The sequence below is a fragment of the Hyperolius riggenbachi genome, chromosome 9 (genome assembly GCF_040937935.1).
Source record: "Hyperolius riggenbachi isolate aHypRig1 chromosome 9, aHypRig1.pri, whole genome shotgun sequence".
NCBI lineage: Eukaryota > Metazoa > Chordata > Amphibia > Anura > Hyperoliidae > Hyperolius > Hyperolius riggenbachi.
Window position 1 is genome coordinate 113,759,297 of NC_090654.1, and position 22,301 is coordinate 113,781,597.

At 43.3% G+C, this 22,301-nt stretch overlaps 1 protein-coding gene across 1 annotated transcript in view; it reads left to right on the forward strand.

Moving 5' to 3' along the window:
* The window catches only part of INO80 (INO80 complex ATPase subunit), a 155,504-nt gene extending 133,783 nt beyond the window's left edge, over positions 1-21,721 (forward strand). The window contains exons 28-36 of the mRNA XM_068253371.1: positions 802-896; positions 3,155-3,227; positions 7,802-7,960; positions 9,834-9,936; positions 10,699-10,787; positions 11,730-11,885; positions 13,618-13,771; positions 20,097-20,309; positions 20,433-21,721. Coding sequence (XP_068109472.1) covers positions 802-896; positions 3,155-3,227; positions 7,802-7,960; positions 9,834-9,936; positions 10,699-10,787; positions 11,730-11,885; positions 13,618-13,771; positions 20,097-20,309; positions 20,433-20,647 — 1,257 coding nt within the window. The 3' untranslated portion in view covers positions 20,648-21,721. The remainder of the gene's footprint in view (positions 1-801; positions 897-3,154; positions 3,228-7,801; positions 7,961-9,833; positions 9,937-10,698; positions 10,788-11,729; positions 11,886-13,617; positions 13,772-20,096; positions 20,310-20,432) is intronic.
* Positions 21,722-22,301: the final 580 nt, after the last annotated feature.

Below are 22,301 nucleotides of genomic sequence, written 5' to 3' on the forward strand. Positions count from 1 at the left end.
TTTGAAAGCATGCATACTGCCTGGCAGTCTTGCTGATCCATTTGGCTGCAGTAGTGTCTACTTACACACCTGAAACAACCATGCAGCTAATAGGGATGAGCCTTCTGTTACGGCACGCTGTTTCGAATGATACAGAACAGGAATTTACAGCACAGTGGATCATGGCTGGGGAGTTTAATCACCCTTGACACAGCCTCTGTGTGCTACCTTCCATGGTGCGTTACAGCGCTGAATACTTCCTATTTCACGATCCATTGTGCTTCAAATTCTTGTTCTGTTCTGAATCATTCGGAACAGCTTTCTGATACAGAACGCTCATCCCTACCAGCTAATATGGCCAAGCTTTAATGACAGTACCTGATACTCATTCTTGTTCTGGCTCTGTGGCTGAAAGTATTACAGACACAAGATCAGCAGCACAGCCAAGCAATTGGCATGGGTCAGAAGGAAAAGGAGGAAGCCTTCACATCCCTCTTGCTACAGTGTCCCTTTAACCTTTTTCTAAACCTTACCCTCTCCCTATGCTTTATATTATGAAAAAAAAATAAAACCTTAGCCATGTTTGCAAAATTAACAAGAGCAAAGTATACGGTATGCTTTACTAATTCATAGCTCCTCATTTCCCCCTGCCTGCTTTTTCTGTTAGCCTACCTGATGCCATGCACAGTCAATATAAAATGGCTTTCTATTAAACGCACATAGAAACTGTTCCTTGTGTTCTTCAATGCCTGTTTTCAACCCTTGAAATCCTTTATTCTATAAAGTAAAGATGTAGCTTATGAAGCCCCTTTATTTGCACAGGAGTATATGGTGTACCGGAAGCACACATACATACGACTAGATGGCTCATCTAAGATCTCAGAGAGACGAGATATGGTGGCTGATTTCCAGAGCAGGTAAGGCAACATAATTATGAAGTTGTTGCTATCATTTCCTGTTTAGTTTTTACCTCACTTCTTAATCACACCATCCTGTAAAACTGTGCCCCATGTGCTTGCCCGATTGAAGTATAAATGTGTTTTCACTGGATCCTGCAGTTGTCGACACACCGCTGTACAAATGATCTATCCTCAGATCAGTTGGTGCTGTTGTAGTTCCCAGCAGCTATATCATCAGTTTCTCCTACGTATCCTTCCTCCTCCTGCAATATGCTACTCGCTAGACAGCCCAGCAAATGTGTGCTGCTGGGAAAATGTCACCAGGAACATTCATTAAAGACCAGTTCCGGCAGCAGAAATCTGGGATGTGTACTTTGTTGGAGTGCAGCATTCAGAGTATAAGAATGTTAAAAACATCAAAGGAGGACCCTGTTGCTTTATCTAAGATCTTCCATAATCTCACTAATATTCTACATCTGAAAGTTTGTGCATTCGTTACTCAATCACGCAACAATGGCTGAATGGATTTGAATGAAATTTGGCACACACATAGTACATTACCTGAAATAACATATAAGGATACTTTTTATCCCCATAACCAAAAAGTGTGTGGAGGCAAATACAAATTTCACTGTGAAAATGTAAACTGCAGCCATTCTTACACTGTTTATGGTGGGATTCTCAAACTTTGTACAGTTGTTAATTGAGTGACTGGTATTAATATTCAGAAAAGTGGGTGGAGCCTACAAAAGCCAAACAAAATTCACCTATTGATTTTCAAGGAGAATATTTAATTGCTTCCATTGTTGCACTGTTTATGGCACAAGCCTCATACCTGGTACAGAAGGTCATTGGGTGATTGGGGTTCAATTTCAGAAAAGGGGGTGGAGCCACAGCAATCAGATTTGTTTCATTTCAATGCAAATTGTTGATGCCAAAGACCGCAAAGCTCACACACTAGGTCATTGAGTAATTGTGTGTTAAGGTTAGAAAAAGTGGGCGGAGCCAACACCAGCCAAATACATACCTGAGCAACGCTGGGCCATCAGCTAGTTTTACATAATTCCATCGTGAGGAGGGCTCACGCACACACACTGACAATGCAACATTTAGGATGTGACAGTAAGGGTACCCATATATCAGGCGATGATGGGCAGATTCTACCAAGAGACAAATCTCTTTCTTATCAAATCTGATCAGAGACTGATCTGTCAGCTGCCCATACACCGCAGGCTGAAATTGGCCCAGTCCGCCGCATCCACCGCCTCGCTTCTGTTCCCGCAATGTATAAATGTGCATGTATGTGTGCATTTATACAGTACCTGGCCTGTGCCACGGTGCCCATCCATCTTCTGAATCCAGCACACCTCCATTAGCCCTATACACGCCACCGGGGTGGTACATGTGTGACATCACACATGCGCCACTTGCTATGCATCGGCGGCGTGTATGGAAGAGAGGCAGATTCTGAAGACGGATGGGCACAGCAAGGTGGGCGACACAGGACAGGTAATGTATGAATGCACACACGGGTTACATTTAAACACCAGGGGGCAGTGGCGAGGCGGTAGACCTGGCGGACTTTCATGCTAAAAAAACAATCAGGAATCGGCCTGCAGTGTATGGGCAGCTGACAGATCTCTCTCTAATCAGATTCAATCCAATAGAGATTTGTCTCTTAGTTGAATCTGCCCATCATCGCTAGATGTATGGCTACCGTTAAGAGGAATCTTTAGATTAAGGCCCTATTTCCACTACATGTGGATTCTGGATGCGAATTTCCGCGTCCAAAATGCAACATGTCTGTTAATGAAGCTATTTCCATTTAATGCGCATTTTTGGACGTGATGCGGTGCGGAAAAATCTGGATGGTATGCATATTTTTCCGCATGCGGGTGGATCTGGATGCGAAATCGCGGCTAATGTAAGTCAATGGAGCTGCATGTATCCACGTTCCGAACGTGGATTTACCCAGCAAGCACAGGGTCATTGCTAAGATAATTATGCTAATGAGTTGCTGGGCAGTACACATGACATGTGATGTTGCTCGACAGTTTTCAAATCGCAATGGAGATTTTCGCATAAAAATGGATATGCGTATTTAAAAACGCATTAAAAACGGATGCAGATTTTCGAACGTGATTTGAACGCATGCTAGTGGAAATAGGCCCTTATTCAGGAAAGATAGAATATAGGATAATAGTTTATCTTTAGCAGTGTATTCATCTCCCGTGTTCCTCTTACTGTATTTCTAATAGTGATTTGTTTTGTTTTAGGACTGACATATTTGTTTTCCTGCTGAGTACTAGAGCTGGAGGGCTCGGTATCAATCTTACAGCTGCTGATACGGTAAGTGGGTGTTGGCTTTAGACATACGAATTCCTGTGGCATGCAAAGTTTCATCATAAAACTGGTGTTTTAGTTAATTGGAAACATACCATCTGGCCTATGGAATATTATGGTCATTTTGTAGAGGGCAGATGTGTAAGCAATCCAGTTCAGCTGAGCTGCCGTGCATTCTCTAGAAGTTCTTTAATGTTGTACAATAGAGAAAGCTGGAGAACTACTGTACTAGGCGGAGGCGAAATAATGGCTATTTCAGAAATGTCTGCTCACTTCCTGTCATTTCCTTCATTCTCTGCATCTGCAACTGGCAGACAGATAAAAATAAAAACTAAAATTAAAGTAGCATGATAAAGGATTAAAATCGGGATTGTTTTTTTTTCTGCTGCATATGTTTCTGTTTTTAACTGACTTTCTGTGACATCACTGTGTACTGGAAAGTGCGGCTAATTTCCTTAATAGAGACATAGAAATCAAAAGTCTAAAATTGACCTTTTCAAATTAACACTCAACACATTTGTGTTGAATTGACTAACAACTATCTCTACACAAAGCTAAGGACTTTTATCACCTTTTTTAAAAAAACCAAGAACTTTAACCCTCTTGGCGGTAATTCCGAGTCAGGCTCGTGGTGGAAAAACGAAGCCAGGAGCGTCTCGAGATAGCCGGCTGGAGGTGAACGCTGAGCCTGCAGTGCAGCAGGGGCGTTTCAACTCACCTACCCCAGGATCCAGACGCTGGCTATTCTTCTTCTGGTGAGGAGAGATCACCATTTGTCATCATGATAACAGACGGTTATCTCACTATAGGGGCACAGTGCCACCTGGATAATGGAGGGAGAATTGCAGCCCTGGGTCCCAGGGAGGTGAGTAATGTGCAGGGCTGATGCAGATCTCACTGCGGTATGATTTTTTTCCTGCTTTTAGGGTCTAAAAACATGTGAAAAAAATTGCACTGCTTTGAGACCCTTAAATCCAAAAATAATCATACTGCTAGGGAGGTTAAGGTCTCGTTCACAGTGTGGCGTTGCTATGTGACGTAGTGGACACACTGTAACGTGGAGTGTCACACTACAATGTAAAAGCTATGCGATGTTCAGCCCATCTAGCGTGGTGCAACGCACTGCATTACTGCAAAACACGCCCATTAACAGCTACAGTAAAGCACAATTTTCATTGATTGTATGCTTCACTGTATGCAACGCAATGCGTGCATATGCTGTGAGACTTTTTCTGCTGTGTTGCGTTCCTGCTTTTATAGTGAACGCAGCGCAATGCCCACTGAGAACGTGGCACGCAGTATTGATTTAGCAACTGTTGCTGCTCACACTTACATGTAGAGACTTTTATCTAACCTCTTCTGTCCAAAAACAAGGATTCTCGGTTACGTTTACTGCAACAGCTGCTTAAAGAGACACTGAAGCGGAAAAAAATATATGATATAATGAATTGGTTGTGTACTATGAATAATTACTAGAAGATTAGCAGCAAAGAAAATATTCTCATATTTTTATTTTCAGGTATATAGTGTTTTTTCTAACATTGCATCATTCTATAATATGTGCAGATTACACAACACTCAGCATTCAAAATGAGTCTTTCAGAGCAGTCTGTGAAGTAATGAACTCTCCTCTAGCAGAGGAAAAGTAAACAGTTCAATTACAGTTGAGATAATAAAAGTCAGATAACAGCCCTCTCAACGACTAAGTTAGTCGGAAATCTTAATAGCTTTTTTGCATAGAGATAACAACTGGAGTTTCTCAACTCTTCCTGTACTGGAAACAATTAGACTGATGTATCTGATCTTAATGTTTTATTTCTTAGCTGTACTACACATGCAAATCATAATATCATCATTTTTTTTTCACTTCAGTGTCTCTTTAAGGCCTACTTTACATGGGCAAAATGCCTACAATTTTATTGTACCATATACTGTGCTCAAGTGACATGCCATTCAGTACAGGGCATGGCAGGGACTGATGTTGAGCTGCAGGCTTGGATCTGGCATTTTATCAGCACAAAGTGAGAACAAAAAGAGTCTGCACTGACTGCAATCAGCATTTATATATTTTACAGTAGATTCTGGGCATAGGACCATGTTAGGTTTACATCATCTATTCCACTCTAACCTTTCCCTGTTCTGTCAAAAAGTTGACTAGTGTTCTACTATAACACAATATTGTGTACTGCTAACTGATAAATCCAAAACTGTAGCTGCAATTGCCAATTTGGTTTTGTTACAGAGGTTAGATTTGTACCATTCTAGGTTTATATTAAAGGAATACTATCGATTCACATATTTTTTTCAATTGACACAGGAATTGTTTGGGAAGTGCTACTAAGTACTGGTGTATACATTTTAGTAGCAACTTCTTTGTTTACTGTTAGCAAAATACTTTCAAAGTTTACTGACGCCAAAACTGAAGGCTGACTGAGCCATGAGGAGGGGAAATTCCCCTCACACTTGATCAGTTAACAATATGTAGCTCTGTGTGTGACAGAGAAGAGAGCTCCCAACAGCTGCAGCTCCTGTGTCCTGTGTTTCTGACTGAAGTGTCTGAAGAGAGCAGAGGATATGTAACTAATTGTCACAGCTTTTCATACTGTTTTTGCTTTCAGAGTTTGATATGTTTGATATTTGCTTTCTGTAGTCTGATATGCAACTCTGGCTGTGCATTGAAGCAGACACCCATTCTGCAATTGATTTGTCCCAATATAGCTAAATCCTACCCTCAATAAATTACAGCTTTTGCCTCTGATATTTAACATGAAAAGTAAGAAAATGTTTACACAGCCACTTAGACATTATTTGCACACTGTCATTTTAGAACACTTGGGTATTGATAGTATTCCTTTAAATATAATGTCTAGTAGCAATAGATTAGGCAATGGAGAGTTTAGAGGTGTGTGAAAATGTGTGGTGCCTACACATTTAGCCATTTTGTGGAGCAACCACCATCCGATTTGATAATTTTCTCGATTCTGATAAATTGGTGCCGCAACACTTTGGTTGGTTTCATTTACATTCGGGTGGGCGGCAGAGGCGGCATCGCTAAGCTGCTTCCTGATAGATCCACCCCCCACCTGGGTCCCCTCTTTCTGGGTCCCACTCGGCGGGCGGAGAATCACTCACCTCACTTCCGCGTTCCAAGCGCTGGAGCGCAGCGTTACTATCGTCACAGGTCTCAGCCTTCAATGCTGCTCATGTTGCTTCCGCTAATCAGGAAGCACGGTGGACGGCATTGGAGACGGAGACCTGTGACGACATGACGCTGCGCTCCAGCGCTTGGAACGCGGAAGTGAGGTGAGTAAATCTCCACCCGCTGACCCTGCAGTTGCCGCTAAATTATGGAGAGGGAGAGAGGCAGAAGGAGTGGACCCAGGTGAGGGGGGGTTCTGGGCCCCCTCCCCGCCGCTGTCCCTGCTGCCCCTCCTAGCGCTGCTTCCCCTCCTGCTCTGCCGCTGTGAGGGTTCGTGGTGACGCCCCCTCGCTGTCAGTCACCCGATGCACCACGTCCCCCTGCGCTCAATGGTAGGAACGCCCCTGTCAGAGAGCGCTGTGTTCCATGGTCGATCTGCCCATACATCGCTTGCTTGCAGAGATAGATGGGAGATTAGGTAGCAGTAGTTAGTGATAGCAGAGCATGATGGAACAGGAGTCAACAGATCTGTGGACATGAGCCCAGATAGGACAGGAGACTGATCACAGTGAAGTGGGATGAGAGAAGGGGCTGAGGTAATCAGTGGTAGAAGAGTAGGCAGAGACGGTTGTCACCTGAGTTTAGTGATGACAGAACAGGCTGGGGCAAAGTAAAGAGGGAGAGCATCAGTGACTGCAGAGAATGATGGAACAGGTGGCAGCAAGGCTCAGTGATTACAGCACTACATGGGGCAAGTAGCAGGGATCAGTTACGACATGTTGGAGTGGCACAAAGCATTAATTTAATAAAATGCATAGTAAAAAGGTTCTGTGATAATAGCGATGATAGAATATGGGTAATTATACCGATATTCTACTATTTCTCTATGCAACCTAATTCTCACACTCAATCCCACCTAACACTAACCACCTCTATGTATATACCTAACACTAACCCAATAACGCAGTGCCTAGTTACCCCCTCGGCTATATATTAAAGCCGAGTGCCTATTTTTGCTCCCCATCACTCCACCAATAGCTGGAGTTCACCTACAGGCAAACACCAAAATGATACATTGGGCGCCACTATGGCTGCTAAATACATAGCAGCCAATAACGGCATCCAAAATACCGGCTGCGCCTAGTGCCCTTCTTACCGGCTTTGTGGTACAGAGGGTAGAAAACATCAGTTGTGCGTTCTCTGCAGGAAAGGGAGAACTAATGGGAGCACATTCTTTTCATGTGTGAGTGATCATCTCATAACCATCTCCTAACATCTATGATGTACTACTTAATTATTGCCTAAGGAAAAAAAAGACATTTGAAATATAGAAGCTACACAGAATGGAATGTACAGTATGTAGTCAATGTACAGTAGTCAATGCAGTTGAATGAAATTACCTAAACTTGCCTGCCTGCTTATACTGTATATGTGTGCTTAGGTGATCTTCTATGATAGTGACTGGAACCCAACAGTGGACCAGCAGGCCATGGACCGAGCTCACCGCCTGGGTCAGACCAAGCAAGTCACTGTTTATAGACTGATTTGTAAAGGTACCATAGAAGAGCGAATCCTTCAGAGAGCAAAAGAGAAAAGTGAGGTAAGAAGTGACAGATCTGTCATGGTTATGATTTCTAAATTCTTCCACATATATGTCTACACTCAGAAACTGCGCTTACACATGCAGGGGTTTCGATGTGCAGCAGTTATAGCACCTTAACATCAGTGCATAGATACCATCTTTCCCCTAAAATAACACATCCTCCGAAAATAAGACCTAGCTTATATTTCAAGCATGCTTGAAATATAAGACATCCCCCGAAAATAAGACCTAGTGACAGAGTTCCCCCCCCGCATGCTCGCCCGCTCGCTCAGCCGCCCGCTTTACCTGATCTGCTGCCACTCCTGGCCCCCACCTTAAAGTCTGGACACCCCTGCAGTTTATGCTGGCATATCGCTGCGCACATCAGCGGAGACTTGCGGCGAAAGCAACTAGGGTAATGTATCCGGTAACAGCGCTGCCCTATACAGGACATGACCTCTGTTTACTTCCTGCCGGCGCTGTTACTGGATACATTACCGTATCAATATAATATCTTTGGAACTGGCAAATTCCTCAATCAGCAGGGGCAATTCCCATTTCTATAATATAGTAATGGGACTATTTCCAGCTAACCACAATAAATCTGTCATAGTGATGAAACTCCTATGCCTAAAACATTGTAGATTTATGTGATGGCTTTTTGAGTATTTAAGTACATGTGAAAAAAGTTATGTAAACCTCAGTTAAGTAAAATACAACAGGCAATTTGCTATGTCAGAAATGAAGTGGTTGAAGTAAAGTGGTATGGCCCATCTTGGAGAAGAACGGAACCTGAAGCGAGAAGTATATAGAGGCTGCTGTAGTTATTTCCTATTAAACAATACCAGTTGCCTGGCAGTCCTGCTGATCTCTTTGGCTGCAGTAGTGTCTGAATCACACACCTAAAACAAGCATGCATCTAATCTTGACAGATTTCTGTCGGGGTCATGTAATCTGCATATGCTTATTCAGGGTCTGTGGCTAAAGTTTTAGAGGCCGAAGACTGAAGTCTGACTGGATTAGCTGCATGCTTGTTTCAGGTGTGTGAATCAGACACTAGTGCGGTCAGAGAGATCAGCAGGACTGCCAGGCAACTGGTATTGTTTAGAAGAAATAAATATTTGAGCCGCCATGCCCCTCTCAGTTCAGGTGTACTATAATTGATGAGTGATTAATTTCATATACTTTAAAAAAGTAAATAAACTTGTTACACGACGTCTATGGCAGCTTCCATATCCCTTTCACTTTAGGTTCCCTTTAAGGTTAAAAAAATACTGTATTGCCACTGCTGGGATGCAAAAAAAATGTCTCTGGGTCTGGAATGGTTAATACTGTCTTTCCCCGAAAATAAGTGTCTTATATTAATTTTTGCTCTAAAAGAGGTGCTAGGGCTTATTTTCAGGGGATGTATTATATTTCTATTAGGAGGTGTCTCTCAGCAGAACATTTCCTGTGTACTGTGATGTTCATGGATTTGAAAGTATGCTACTGTACTGATCAGGCACCTGCCCTGTCTTCCCTGCACACAGCTGATAACCTTGCTGTGTACTGGGATGACAGGTTCACTGCCCGATTGGCACTGTACCACTGTGTCCCCACTTACTGGTTGCCTCTTCCTCCTCTTTAACTTCCGCTAGGGCTTATTTTTGGGGTAGGGCTTATATTTCAAGCATGCTCAAAAATCCAGCTAGGGCTTATTTTCAGGGTAGGTCTTATTTTCAGGGAAAGAGGGTACTAATCTGTTTTATTTGACAGGAATATTTTGAAGTCACGAAGACCTGAAATTGTGGTTTTGTTTCCTGTGTTATGGTTTCTGGATTTTGTACGCCTGATTCTGCATGCAGCAATTACCACTTACTAACTGCCAGGCTCTCTGGTGTCTCTTCTGCAGATCCAGCGTGTGGTGATTTCTGGAGGAAACTTTAAACCAGATACTCTAAAACCAAAAGAGGTGGTTAGCCTACTGCTGGACGATGATGAGCTAGAGAAGAAATGTATGTGTATAGTGTGTGTGTGTGTGTTTAAAATGTTTGTAGAGATATGCTTCAGTGTGCTTATAAAACTTAACATGGGGCTCTGATGATTGGGGGGGGGGGGGGGGGGGGGGAGTAGTGTTCTACTATGCATTATATTCAATAGTAGTAATTGGTAATGTTACCGATATGCTACTATCGGTATTTCTCAGTGCCCAAATCCCCTGTGCCCCTTTTTCATGTATGCATGTGATATTACATGATGTACCATCCATTTGTTTGATTTCCATTATGCTCTACTATTGATCAAAAATAATTGAAAAGGACTCTTTAATCTGATCAGCTGTGGGTTATAGGTTATTATTGATTTGGAGTTATATAGTGCAGCATCTTCCTGGTGCTGTACAGTAAAGAAAACATAATACATACAGTTGCAAAGACAATGATGGAATATGGGTAATATAAATTTGAGCAAGGCAGCTAATGGATTATTCATGTATGTGGAGTATGTATACCCATATTACAATACAAAACAGAAATAAAATACACTGGGAGAGAGAGCTCTGCCCTTCAGAATTTATATTCTAAGGGGGGGGGGGGGGGGGGGGAGGGGTAGAATGATAGGTAAGGGGATGCTGTGTACAAAGGGGTAGTGAGGTGCTTATTGAGTACTGGGTAGGAGTCAACGCTTTTGTTGAATCGGTCATCCAAGCAATAAAAAATATTGCATAATCTATTTCTAGCGTAACACTGATTAACATTCCAGCATTTCCTTGTCTTTAGTGCGCCTGAGACAAGAGGAGAAGAGGCAGCAAGAAGAGACGAACAGGGTAAAAGAGCGCAAGCGCAAAAGAGAGAAGTATGCAGAGAAGGTGATTATTGCGTTTATATAAACGTCCCAAGAGGGCCTGTCTTCTGTTGTCTGTGAATAGGGATAGTAAATGAGATGCAAATAACTCTGTTAACCCTTTCCAATCCCTTTTCCCAATCACCCATGTCCCCCAGCACCGATTTTTATTTTTTTTATTTTTTTTTATGGTTGCTGGGGGAACGTGGATGATCGGGAAAGAGGACCAGATGCAGCCATCTGGAGGCTCTGTGCTCTGCATCAGTGGCGATGGGGTGGGGTCCAGCAGCAGTGGAGGGGCCAGCGCCAGCTCAAGGAATGTTGCTCTGTCCCCAAGATCCAGCACAGCACCATCTTCTTCTGATTACATCACCCCCTCTCCCATTGTCGCCGATCGTTTGGGGATTGCGCTGCTGGATCAGGTCTGGCAAGGTGTCCCCCATGTGGATCAAAGTATCCGACACTTTGATCCTGCAGGAGCGCCAGCATAATTTAATTATTACGCAGTGCTGCTACAGAGGATCAAAGTGTCGGATACTTTGATCCACATGGGGGACACCTTGCCAGACCTGATCCAGCAGGCGCAATCCCCAAACGATCGGCGACAATGGGAGAGGGGGTGACGTGATCAGAAGAAGATGGTGCTGTGCTGGATTTTGGTGACAGCAGCCCCATCTAGCAGCTGCCAGTTTTTCCTATGTCAGATTATGTCCGACATAAGTGCTATGTGGGTGGGGAAAATGCCAATGTCAGACATAGGATTTGAAAGGGTTAATGCAAAAGTTTATGCTATTTTTATGCAAATGTATGCAGCTTGAAATGGGACTAATGAAATGTTGAAGCTGCATATATTTGCATCAACTGGAGTTATTTGCATCCACACATACCATTGCATGGTATGTGTGTAGTTATAGGACTTCTATCTGATATTGTAGCATTTCAGCTGTCTTGTTTATGTTTACTGCAGAAAAAGAAGGAAGATGAGACGGATGGAAGGAGGAGGAAGGATGGTCTCAATCTGGTCATCCCCTTTTTGCCCTCGGCTGACAACTCAAACCTGTCTGCCGATGGAGAGGATTCCTTCATCAGTGTAGACTCTGCAGTTCCCAGTCCCTTCAGCGAGGTGATTGTTCCCTTTACAAAACCACTATTTACTAACATTAGCACATTCTGCCTATTTTTATGTCTGAAAAGTGACAGGTCACCAGGGATAGTGTCTGTAGTGTACAGTTTTAAAATAATGGTAAATTAGCTGCCCAGGCTTCAGGATATTATTCGCATCATGGACATCTCCTCTGAATACAAGACTTGATCCTGTGTTTCTAATACTTTTAGCCACAACCCCTCAACAAGCATGCAGATCAGGTGCTCTGACTGAAGTCAGACTGGATTAGCTGCATGCTTGTTTCAGGTGTGTGATTCAGCCACTATTACAGCCAGAGAGATCAGCAGGACTGCCAAGCAACTGGTATTGTTTAAAAGGAAACATCCATATCCCTCTCAGTTAATGTTCTCATTAAAGGCACTAGTCTACTTCAGGTGACCCAGCAGGAAACCTCATAGGGAACAGTTCTCCAATCGCAGCACTCTCTACAACTTGAAGTGATGTAATTGGCTGAATAATGTGGGCATAGTTATTATATAGCCTATAATTAACTTGTGATGGCTCACTATTTCTTATCCATCCCCAACCCATTCTCAGTTGAAAAGAGAATACTCTTCCCCATATAATGTTCATAATTTTAATCAGAAACCGATCAAGGAGTTAGTCAATTTTGATTGTAAAGGGGGTAGGTTTGGCATGCAGGGTTAGAGTACCCGAGGTGAAGGTCGGGTTTACAATTAGATACTTGCCTAAAGAGAGGGAAGCCTCAGGATCCTATTGAGGCTTCCGTCCCTGCTCTGATGTCCCCCGTAGCTGAGCACGGCCCCCTGGAAGATTGGTGACAAGGCATTTTTGCTAATCATATTGGGGCCGTGCAGTTCTTCTTCCTGCAGCGTGGCCGCGCAATAGCCAACTGAGCCTCGCCCGTGCATGAGCACTAAGTCGGTGCCGCGGGCTCCGTGGGACTGTGCATATGCGGGCTTGCTTCAGGAAGAGGAGCTGCGTGGCGGGGGCCACGCTCAGCAATGGGAAACAACGTAGTAGTGAGGGAAGCCTCAATAGGATCGTGAGGCTTACCAAGGTAAGTGTTTTGATCCCAAGCTTTGACTCGGGATCACTTTTAAGCTTGCCTTTTTCTAGTACTGTGGGCTTTTTCAAGGGGAGAACCTTACTATGAACAAGGGACTCAGGTCTTCTGTATTGATTTGGGAACAGAGTAGATCTGATGCCTCCAAGTACTGCTTGATGAGATGGACACTACTCAAAGATGCCCCTGAAACATAAGCTATACCCATTCACCAGACACTAGCTCTTCAGTCTTACTTTTAGCATTTTAGAATGGTAGAGACAGTGATCCCATTTAGTCTTCAGTCTTTTATGTTTGTTTTTGTTTCACAAATGGAGATCTTGTTTGTAACTTACGTAGTCAGAGCAGATCCCAGCTGTTCTGTTTACAACTAGCCTACTGAACTGGCAACTGTTCCCAAGCTAGCGAATCAACAATCTGCGTGAACATTCCCTCATTGCACAGTGGTCCAATCTGATGAGTAGCTTGGCTTGGATGCAGCAAGTCACTTTGTGCCAGTTGTGACGTGTTCGCACGTAAGCCCCATGGTATTTGGCCTATTTTGTTTGAATTAAATACAGAAGTAAAAAATCCATATTGAGTAACACTTCTAGGTATTGACCTCATCGTTATGGGACCTACGATAATGTTGTACAATAATTCCCATTTTTCTTTGATGTCCAGCTCTCCATCAGCAGTGAACTCCATGCAGGATCCATTGCAATGGATGAGAGCAGCAATGACATGCTGGTGATCGTGGATGATCCTTCTTCTTCAGCCCAGCAATCCAGAGGGACAAACTCTCCAGCTTCTGTTACCGGCTCTGACACACTCAATGGTCAGTATTGTCACTCAGGTTTACTTCCTTTTAGAATGTTAGCAGTGATAAGATTTCAGCCTCTGTGATGTTCCTTTCACTTCCTGTTTTCAAGGGGGCATTGGGATTGAAGGAATTACAGACATCAGCCGTCTTGGAAATTATTTTTTATAGATTAGACTGAGCTGCATTTATGTGGTTGTAAGCACACTTACTGGTACAGCGAAAGTTTGGGCAACCTTGTTAATCATCATGATTTTCCTGTATAAATCGTTGATTGTTAAGATAAAAAATGTCAGTTAAATATATCATATAGGAGACACACACGGTGATATTTGAGAAGTGAAATGAAGTTTATTGGATTTATAGAAAGTATGCAATAATTGTTTAAACAAAATTAGGCAGGTGCATAAATTTGGACCCTACAAAATAGAAATGAAATCAATATTTAGTAGATGCTCATTTTGCAGAAATTACAGCCTCTAAATGCTTCCTGTAGGTTTCAATGAGAGTCTGGATTCTGGTTGAAGGTATTTTGGACCATTCCTCTTTACAAAACATCTTTAGTTCATTCAGGTTTGATGGCTTCCGAGCATGGACAGCTCTATTTAACTCACATCACAGATTTACAATTATATTCTGGTCTGGGGACTGAGATGGCAATTCCAGAATGTTGTACTTGTTCCTCTGCATGAATGCCTTAGTGGATTTTGATCAGCGTTTAGGGTCGTTGTCTTGTTGAAAGATCCAGCCCTGGCGCAGCTTCAGCTTTGTCACTGATTCCTGGACATTGGTCTCCAGAATCTGCTGATACTGAGTGGAATCCATGTGTTTCTCAACTTTGGCAAGATTCCCAGTCCCTGCACTGGCCACACAGCCCCACAGCATGATGGAACCACCACCATATTTTACTGTAGTTATCAGGTGTTTTCATGGAATGCTGTGTTCTTTTTCCTCCATGCATAACGCCCCTTGTTATGCCCAAATTATTCAATTTTAGTTTCATCAGTCCACAGTACCTTATTCCAAATGAAGCTCTGTTTGTGCTGTGGGCGGAGAAAAGGCTTCCTCTACATCACTCTCGCATACAGCATCAACTTTTCTAAAGTGCGCCGAGTGGTTGAACGATGCACAGTGACTCCATCTGCAGCAAAATTATGTTGTAGGTCTTTGGTGCTGGTCTGTGAGTTGACTCTGACTGTTCTCACCATTCGTCGCATCTCTTTATCCGAGATTTCTTTTTTGGTCTGCCAATTCAGGCCTTAACTTGAACTGAGCCTGTGGTTTTCCATTTCCTCAATATGTTCCTAACTGTGAAAACAGACAGCTGAAATCTCTGAGACAGCTTTCTGTATCCTTCCCCTAAACCATGATGGTGAACAATCTTTGTCTTCAGGTCATTGGAGAGTTGTTTTGAGACCCCAATGTTGCTACTCTTAAGAGAAAATTAAAAGAGGCGGGAAACTTACAACTAACCTCCTTAAATATTCTTCCTCATAATTGGATTCACCTGTATATGTAGGTCAGGGGTCACTGAGCTAACCAAGCCAATTTATATTCCAATAATTAGTTCTAAAGGTTTTGGAATCAATAAAATGACAACAGTGCCCACATTTATGCACCTGCCTAATTTTATTTCAACAATTATTGCGCACTTTCTGTAAACCCAATTAACTTAATTTCCCTTCTCAAATATCACTGTGTGTGTCTCCTATATGATATATTTAACTGACATGTTTTATCGTAACAACCAATGATTTATACAGGAAAATCGTGACTATTAACAAGGTTGCCCAAACTTTTACATCCTACTGTAAGTATGCGATCACTTTAAAGTCCCTCTGATAATAGGCTTGGTTTTCCTCAAGACAGAGCAGGCATTACAATTCTCTTTTCCTCCCATTCCTTCCATAGCTGTGAATTGGAACTGAACATACAGGTTCACAACCAAACCATTGAATTTTGTGGGCTGGTGTGTCACAAGAACCAGCCAATGAATCATGCCTGCATGCCAGGCAGTCCTCGGATGTGTATGCCAGGCATTAAGTGTTCCTGAGAATTTCCAGATATGTATGAAACACACAGACTAATAAGCAGACTAATATCTATTGACATACATAGCAGTAACATTACCACTATGCTTGCTCACTTGACCTATTGCATCCCTGTAGTAGCCATTATGGAAGTTATCATTGGTGGTGGTGGTGGGTAGGGTTCAGTAAGGGAAAGCCTTCGGTGCGGAAATCAGTTAGGACCAAGCACTGGCAGAGAGAGGGTTCGTGTGAAAATAGGGTTAGGTTAAGCAATAGTAAAATATCGGTAAAATTTACTTTCTGAATTACCACTGCACAATAGTAGAATGTCGGTAATTTTACTGATATTCAACCAGCGGCTATTTACAGCACCTATTTTGCATGTACGAAATTTGTTAATAAATGAAATATTTGTCAGACTAATAGAAGATACCATTGTCCTGCTATTTGCATAACCACAATATTCATCATCTTTTTATACTCTGGAAAATTAGCTTTTATATCAGCTTCTTGGATTTAAGCCCGACGAAGGCTGCAAGACTGAAAGCTTGCTTGTTTTTATTCATTTTTAGTTAGCCAATAAATGGTATCATCCTGATTTATAACTTCTTGGATTAAAAAGTGATTCTTGTTAATATTCTTGATATGGAATAGAGCCAGCAGAGCTCTCGTGTTGGCAAGAAGAATCTCCCAGGGTTGCTTAAAGGACTTACGAGCTGAGTCATAGAAAAAAAGTTAATTACCTTAGGTGAATATCAGACCTCAGGGCAGACGATCAGTGGCTCCCTTGCTATTTACAGACACTCTGTTAAGGCCTATACACACGTTGGATTTTTGCGAACGACCCGTCGTTTGAACGTTCCGTCGTTCGCACGTCAAATCCGGCGTGTGTACAGACTATCGTTCGGGTGATAAGACTGGTTTTCAGTGATCCGCCCGTATGGGCCTTTAGCCTAATCCACTTATCATTAGCGGCCCCGACCCAGCCCAGGGTTGCCTTATCTCCCGGCGATTAGAATCGGCGCTTTAAAAATCCTCTTCCTGCGCAGTTCGCATACTGCCGCTGCGCAGGCTTTCAGCCCTGGGAGCGGCACATCGTCGCTCCGTATACACTGTTATACGTCACGTGACCGGCCACATGAGTGACTGCCCTTCGAGCCAGCCACGCCCCCTCAGCACAGCATACCAGCGCTGAGCGAGGGAGGACTTTACTTAGCTGAATAAATGAATAAAATAACTTACTCTTCAAATCTGCTATAAACAAATCTGTAGCTAAGTAGCGTCCTCCCTCGCTCAGCGCTGGTATGCTGTGCTGAGGGGGCGCGGCTGGCTCGAAGGGCAGTCACTCATGTGGCCGGTCACGTGGTAACGCCCACATGACGTATAACAGTGTATACGGAGCGACAATGTGGCGCTCCCAGGGCTGAAAGCCTGCGCAGCCGCAGTACTGGCTATGCGAACTGCGCAGGCAGAGGATTTTTAGAGCGGCGATTCTAATCGCTGGGAGATAAGGCGACCCTGGGCTGGGTCGGGGCCGCTAATGATAAGGGGATTAGGCTAACAGAGCGTCTCTAAATAGCAAGGGAGCCACTGATCGTCTCCCGTGAGGTCTGATATTCACCTAAAGGTGGCCACTAATGGTCCAATTTCTAGAGAAAAATCGCTAGAGCGATCAGAAATTCTGATCGGAAGAAAAATCGTTCACTACACCATCAACAAACCAATCTTTGCTTCCTATCTATATCACAACCGACAAGCAAATCCAAATTTTCGTTTGACAAAAATGTAATCGGACGACTATTTTTATAATCGTTCATAATCGATTGTGCCCATCAACTGAGATTATTTTCAACCAATCCAATCAGAATTTCTGATCGCTCGAATGATTCTTCGCTAGAAATTGAACCGTTAGTGGCCTCCTTAAGGTAATTAACTTTTTTTCTATGACTCAGCTCGTAAGTCCTTTAAATGCTAATCCTGACCACTATGGTTGTTCTCTTAAAGAGTAACTGTCAGGCTGCAGAAGCTAATTTAAACCTCTATTCTCCTGTGTTAAACAGTTTAGAAGGAAGCCATAAAGCAATTAGTGAAGATAAAAATCTCAGTTACCTTTGATGTGTGCTTATCAGAAAGGCTGTTATAGAACCATAAGGACGCAAGCCGCATACTAAACTGCAAAGCATTCTGGGGCCCTCCCCTCGGCTGCTAATGAGACGGTACAGGAGCTTCTAATCAGTCCAGCGCGTAGCACTGATAAATCTCAGGGCAGAGTACTCTGCAGGAGTCAGCTATTGTTCCTAGCCACATGGCTCATTAATATTCACTGCACACTGTGTTATTCAAGTAGGAGCTTATCTGTGATCAGGAAGCAGGCAGGACATGACGACACATTTGACAGAAAAACATGGAGCCTGCCATGAGCTGTCAGGAGCATCTATCTCTGCATATACTATATACAAATTCTGTGAAATCCAAACGTGGACAGTGAAATGCATATGTAATGTAAGTACAGCCAATCTTTAGCTACTGATATATGTGTTTATTTTCTCTGAGACCTTATACCTAACAGCTCCTCTTTAAGTAAGCTGTGCCTGTTGCTAACTCACCCCTTTTCTTAAATTTGACGAGAGGTGAATTTGTTATGCATGTGTGCAAGCTGTAACTTTGCTGAATGATCAAATCATACGTGGCTTCTGTCCAATGCTTAATACTGAATCTAGAATACTTTCCATAAAAGGCACCTGTCCACTATCTTGAGGTTTGTTTGTTTTTTTTTCAGACAGAAACTTGGTTTCTAAGCATGACAACCTTCCCAGTTTGTGAATGTGTTTAAAGCAGACCTGAACTCTTGCACAGCACATCATGAAAACTCTTTATTCCACATATATTTGCTGAAGAAATTCACTGCTCTGTGTTTGTCTAGGCAGATTAACCTGTCTAATTAGTTTTTATCAGCAACTGTGAATAGACTGTAGGTGAGCTCTCCTTAAAGAGAACCCGAGGTGGGTTTGAAGAATATTATCTGCATACAGAGGCTGGATCTGCCTATACAGCCCAGCCTCTGTTGCTATTCCAAACCCCCATAAGGTCCCCCTGCACTCTGCAATCCCTCCATAAATCACAGTCACGCTGCTGACAAACAGCTTTTCAGAGCTGGCTGTGTTTATCTCTATAGTGTCAGTCTGCTGCTCTCCCCGCCTCCTGCAGAACTCCAGTCCCCGCCTGCATCCCTTCCCTCCCTGCTGATTGGAGGGAAGGGACGGGGGCAGGGACCGGAGCTATGCAGGAGGCGGAGGAGCAGCTGAGACTGACACTACAGATGTAAACAAAGCCTCACAGCACGGCTGTGATTTATGAGGGATTACAGAGTGCAGGGGGACCTTAGTGGGGTTTGGGATAGTAACAGAGGCTGGGCTGTATAGGAAGATCCAGCCTCTGTATGCAGATAACATTCTTTAAACACACCTCGGGTTCTCTTTAAGCAGCTCTCCATATAGTAAACACTGAGGCTTTCAGTGCCTTTTGCAAAAGTGGAAACAAGTACTGTAAAACGTTTTTTTGTATGATTTCCATAAATTGTAATGAAGACGTTTTTTCCCACAAAGATTATTATGCTGTGGCTATTTTTTTTTTTTAGAGCAGAGAGGAAGTTTGAGTTTAGTTCCACTTTAATTTCTGGGCAGGAGGTGTTATTTCAATAACATTAGACTTTCTGCGGTTGGATCTATCCTCGCTATCCATAGCCTCCCGCCTGCTAGTCCTACCAATCCATTTCCTGTATCCACCATGTCAGTCAGATATGGCTACTGCTTTTGCTGGGCATACACGGCTCGTTTATGTGCCGGAATCGAGCCGCTGGCTCTATTCCGGCGCGCCCCCATGGGCGCCTGGATCGATTCCCGCTCGTCCCCGCCAGCGCTTCTTATCTTCCGCTTGTTTTCTCCCATTGTTCCGCCCGTGGGTATCGAGCGCGGAATCGATCCATACGATACAACCCCTGTATGCCCAGCATTAGGCCAAATTTCACATGTTCCTGTATTGAGGAAATAAATTGTTACTTGGAGTGCCTGAATTTCCTTACCCAGCTCTGACTGTATTCTTACATTAGCACAGGAAATTCATGCATAAAAAAGTTCAGGTGTGCTCTGGAAATTTTGTTTTGCAATACAGTTAGGTGTATTTTTCAACCAGTACCAGCCAAACCCGAACAACAATTCTAACTATACATTTCTGTAACAAACACAATAGTATTTGTCTTATTGGTAAACTTTAGTGTAGGTGCTTTGTTTGACCACATATTCTTTCTTAAATAGGAGTTTCCACCCAGGACACACCATGTGGGGGCCGATCGAGCTCAAATAGGAATAGAGGACGAGCCAAGGCCAGTGGAAGCGGCTCGAAAGGTGCGAAATCCCGAAGTCGCAAATCCACATCTGGAAGCGCAGCAGCAATTGCAGGAGCAATGGCCGGGGCGGCCGCAGCATCGGCAGCAGCATATGCAGCTTATGGATACAATGTATCAAAAGGTAACTGGCAGCATTTTATGCAAGCATGTAACAAAGAGCACACCATCTATTTCAAGAATGAGAGGTCTACTGTGTAAATACTCTTCAGTCAGCCTAATTGGGCTTTTTGTCTCCTTTCTTCAGGTCTACCAGCAAGCAGTCCCCATCAGACTTCATTGCTACGGGTTTCTGGCATTTCAGACTTTGGTCCATTAAACACTTCCTCTCCAGTCAGCTCACCCCTGAGTAAAGGAAACAGCATATCGGGCACTTCCAAAATAAATAAACCCATTTCTTTGGCACCAGAAACCCCACCCCGAAGACACAGTAAATCTACTGGAAACCCAGGAGGACTCTAAATTCCTAAAACTTTCTAGGTATTTTTTTTAACCAGATGGCTACAAAACAAGGTCTTTTGAACAGACAGCCAAAGATCTACAGGAGGACATCTTCAAGCATTCATACAATTGTGAGCACAGCTGTGAGATGGTCTGAGCTCTTATGTGCACTATGGCATCCTTTCTTCTTGCAAATACCTTCAGTGATAGAGTGGCTTGTCTGGAGACACTTTATAGCATTTGCCACCAGTTCTTGGATATTTCACCTCGCAGAGGGCCCATGAGGTCTTTTGAGTTCTTCTAGTCCTGACAAGCACTGGTAATGGAAAGTTGTCAGAATGTTCCAGAAAGCAAAGTTTATTGGCGATGCAATAATTTTGTGTCTGCTGCTCACCTTACCTGAATACATGATTAAGGACTAGCCTGCAGTAGTTAGTCTAGCTTGTAAAACATGGAGATGAATGAGTAGCTTACTGGGTCTGATTAACCAAGTAGAGCTGTGCAATCAGGATGCTACGGAGAGGCGTGTCCTTTAAGGTTGTGTTTTACAGCACCTTGAAGAGTGGCTATGCAGCTTTTACACTGTTCATACTAAGCTTCAGCCATGCCACGTCACTATCTCAAAGGCTACTTGTTCTCCCAGGAGCAACGCAGCTTGGCTTCACAGAAGGACACCTTATTAACTGGATGCACTCAATTGCTCATGCCTCCTACCTCCTTTTTTCACGTATGCAGAATTATCCAGTCTTACCCAGAGATTATGAATTCGAACCTCTGCAGCAGATGCCAATTTTTCTGCCAACTGTCGAGGCTTACACCACTCTTTGCTACAAAGTGGACTTGCAGCAAAGTGTAAAGATGAAACTCTGCATTGATTTGCACACATAATACATTTCAGACGAGCATATCACAAGTGTGTGTGTACATACACAATGGCGGGAATCTAAGCAATGCAAAGCCTTTTCTTTGTTTCCTCTTTACAATGTGTTGTCTATTTTTATATCTAAGTTGTATATATGTATAAAAAGAGACATGTCTTTCTTTTACTAACTGGAGAGAAAATGAATCTGAATAAAACAAAGATAATTTTAGGTACCTTTTGTAGTTGTTCTTTTTTCCCCCACTGATTCATGTTAAAGGTATGGCCCATGTCTTCCAGAATTGCTCTAAACAAGAGTCCAAAGTAGGTTAGCACACCATTTTAGTGAATGCTGAAGTGTTTATTCTTCTATGCATATGTCAACACTGCGATTGACAATTCAGGGACATGGAGGTTCCCCTTCATCAGAGAGTGCAGACCAGGGCCTGATTTAATATAAGGCACTGTAGGCTCGTACCTACAGGAGCCTTATGTAGGAGAGGCAGCTTCCCTAAACCGGTTTCTCCCTACCTATTGCCAGGGGTTACTTAATACTGGGGTGGGGGGCACACCTGGCTCCCTATAATGGAGGGGGGCACATCTACTATGATTAATGGGGTTGCTAAATACTGGGGAAAATCTGGCAGGGAGGAGGGATGCCTACCTAATATGGGGGTGTGGCCTGAGTTAAGGGGCAGGGTTTAGGGTGCCAGAACATCTGCGCCTACAGGCTCCTGAGCTGTAAATTCGGCTCTGGTGCAGACAAGCAGAACCTTGCAGGATTTCACTTCTTGGAATAAGATTCATTTTCGCATA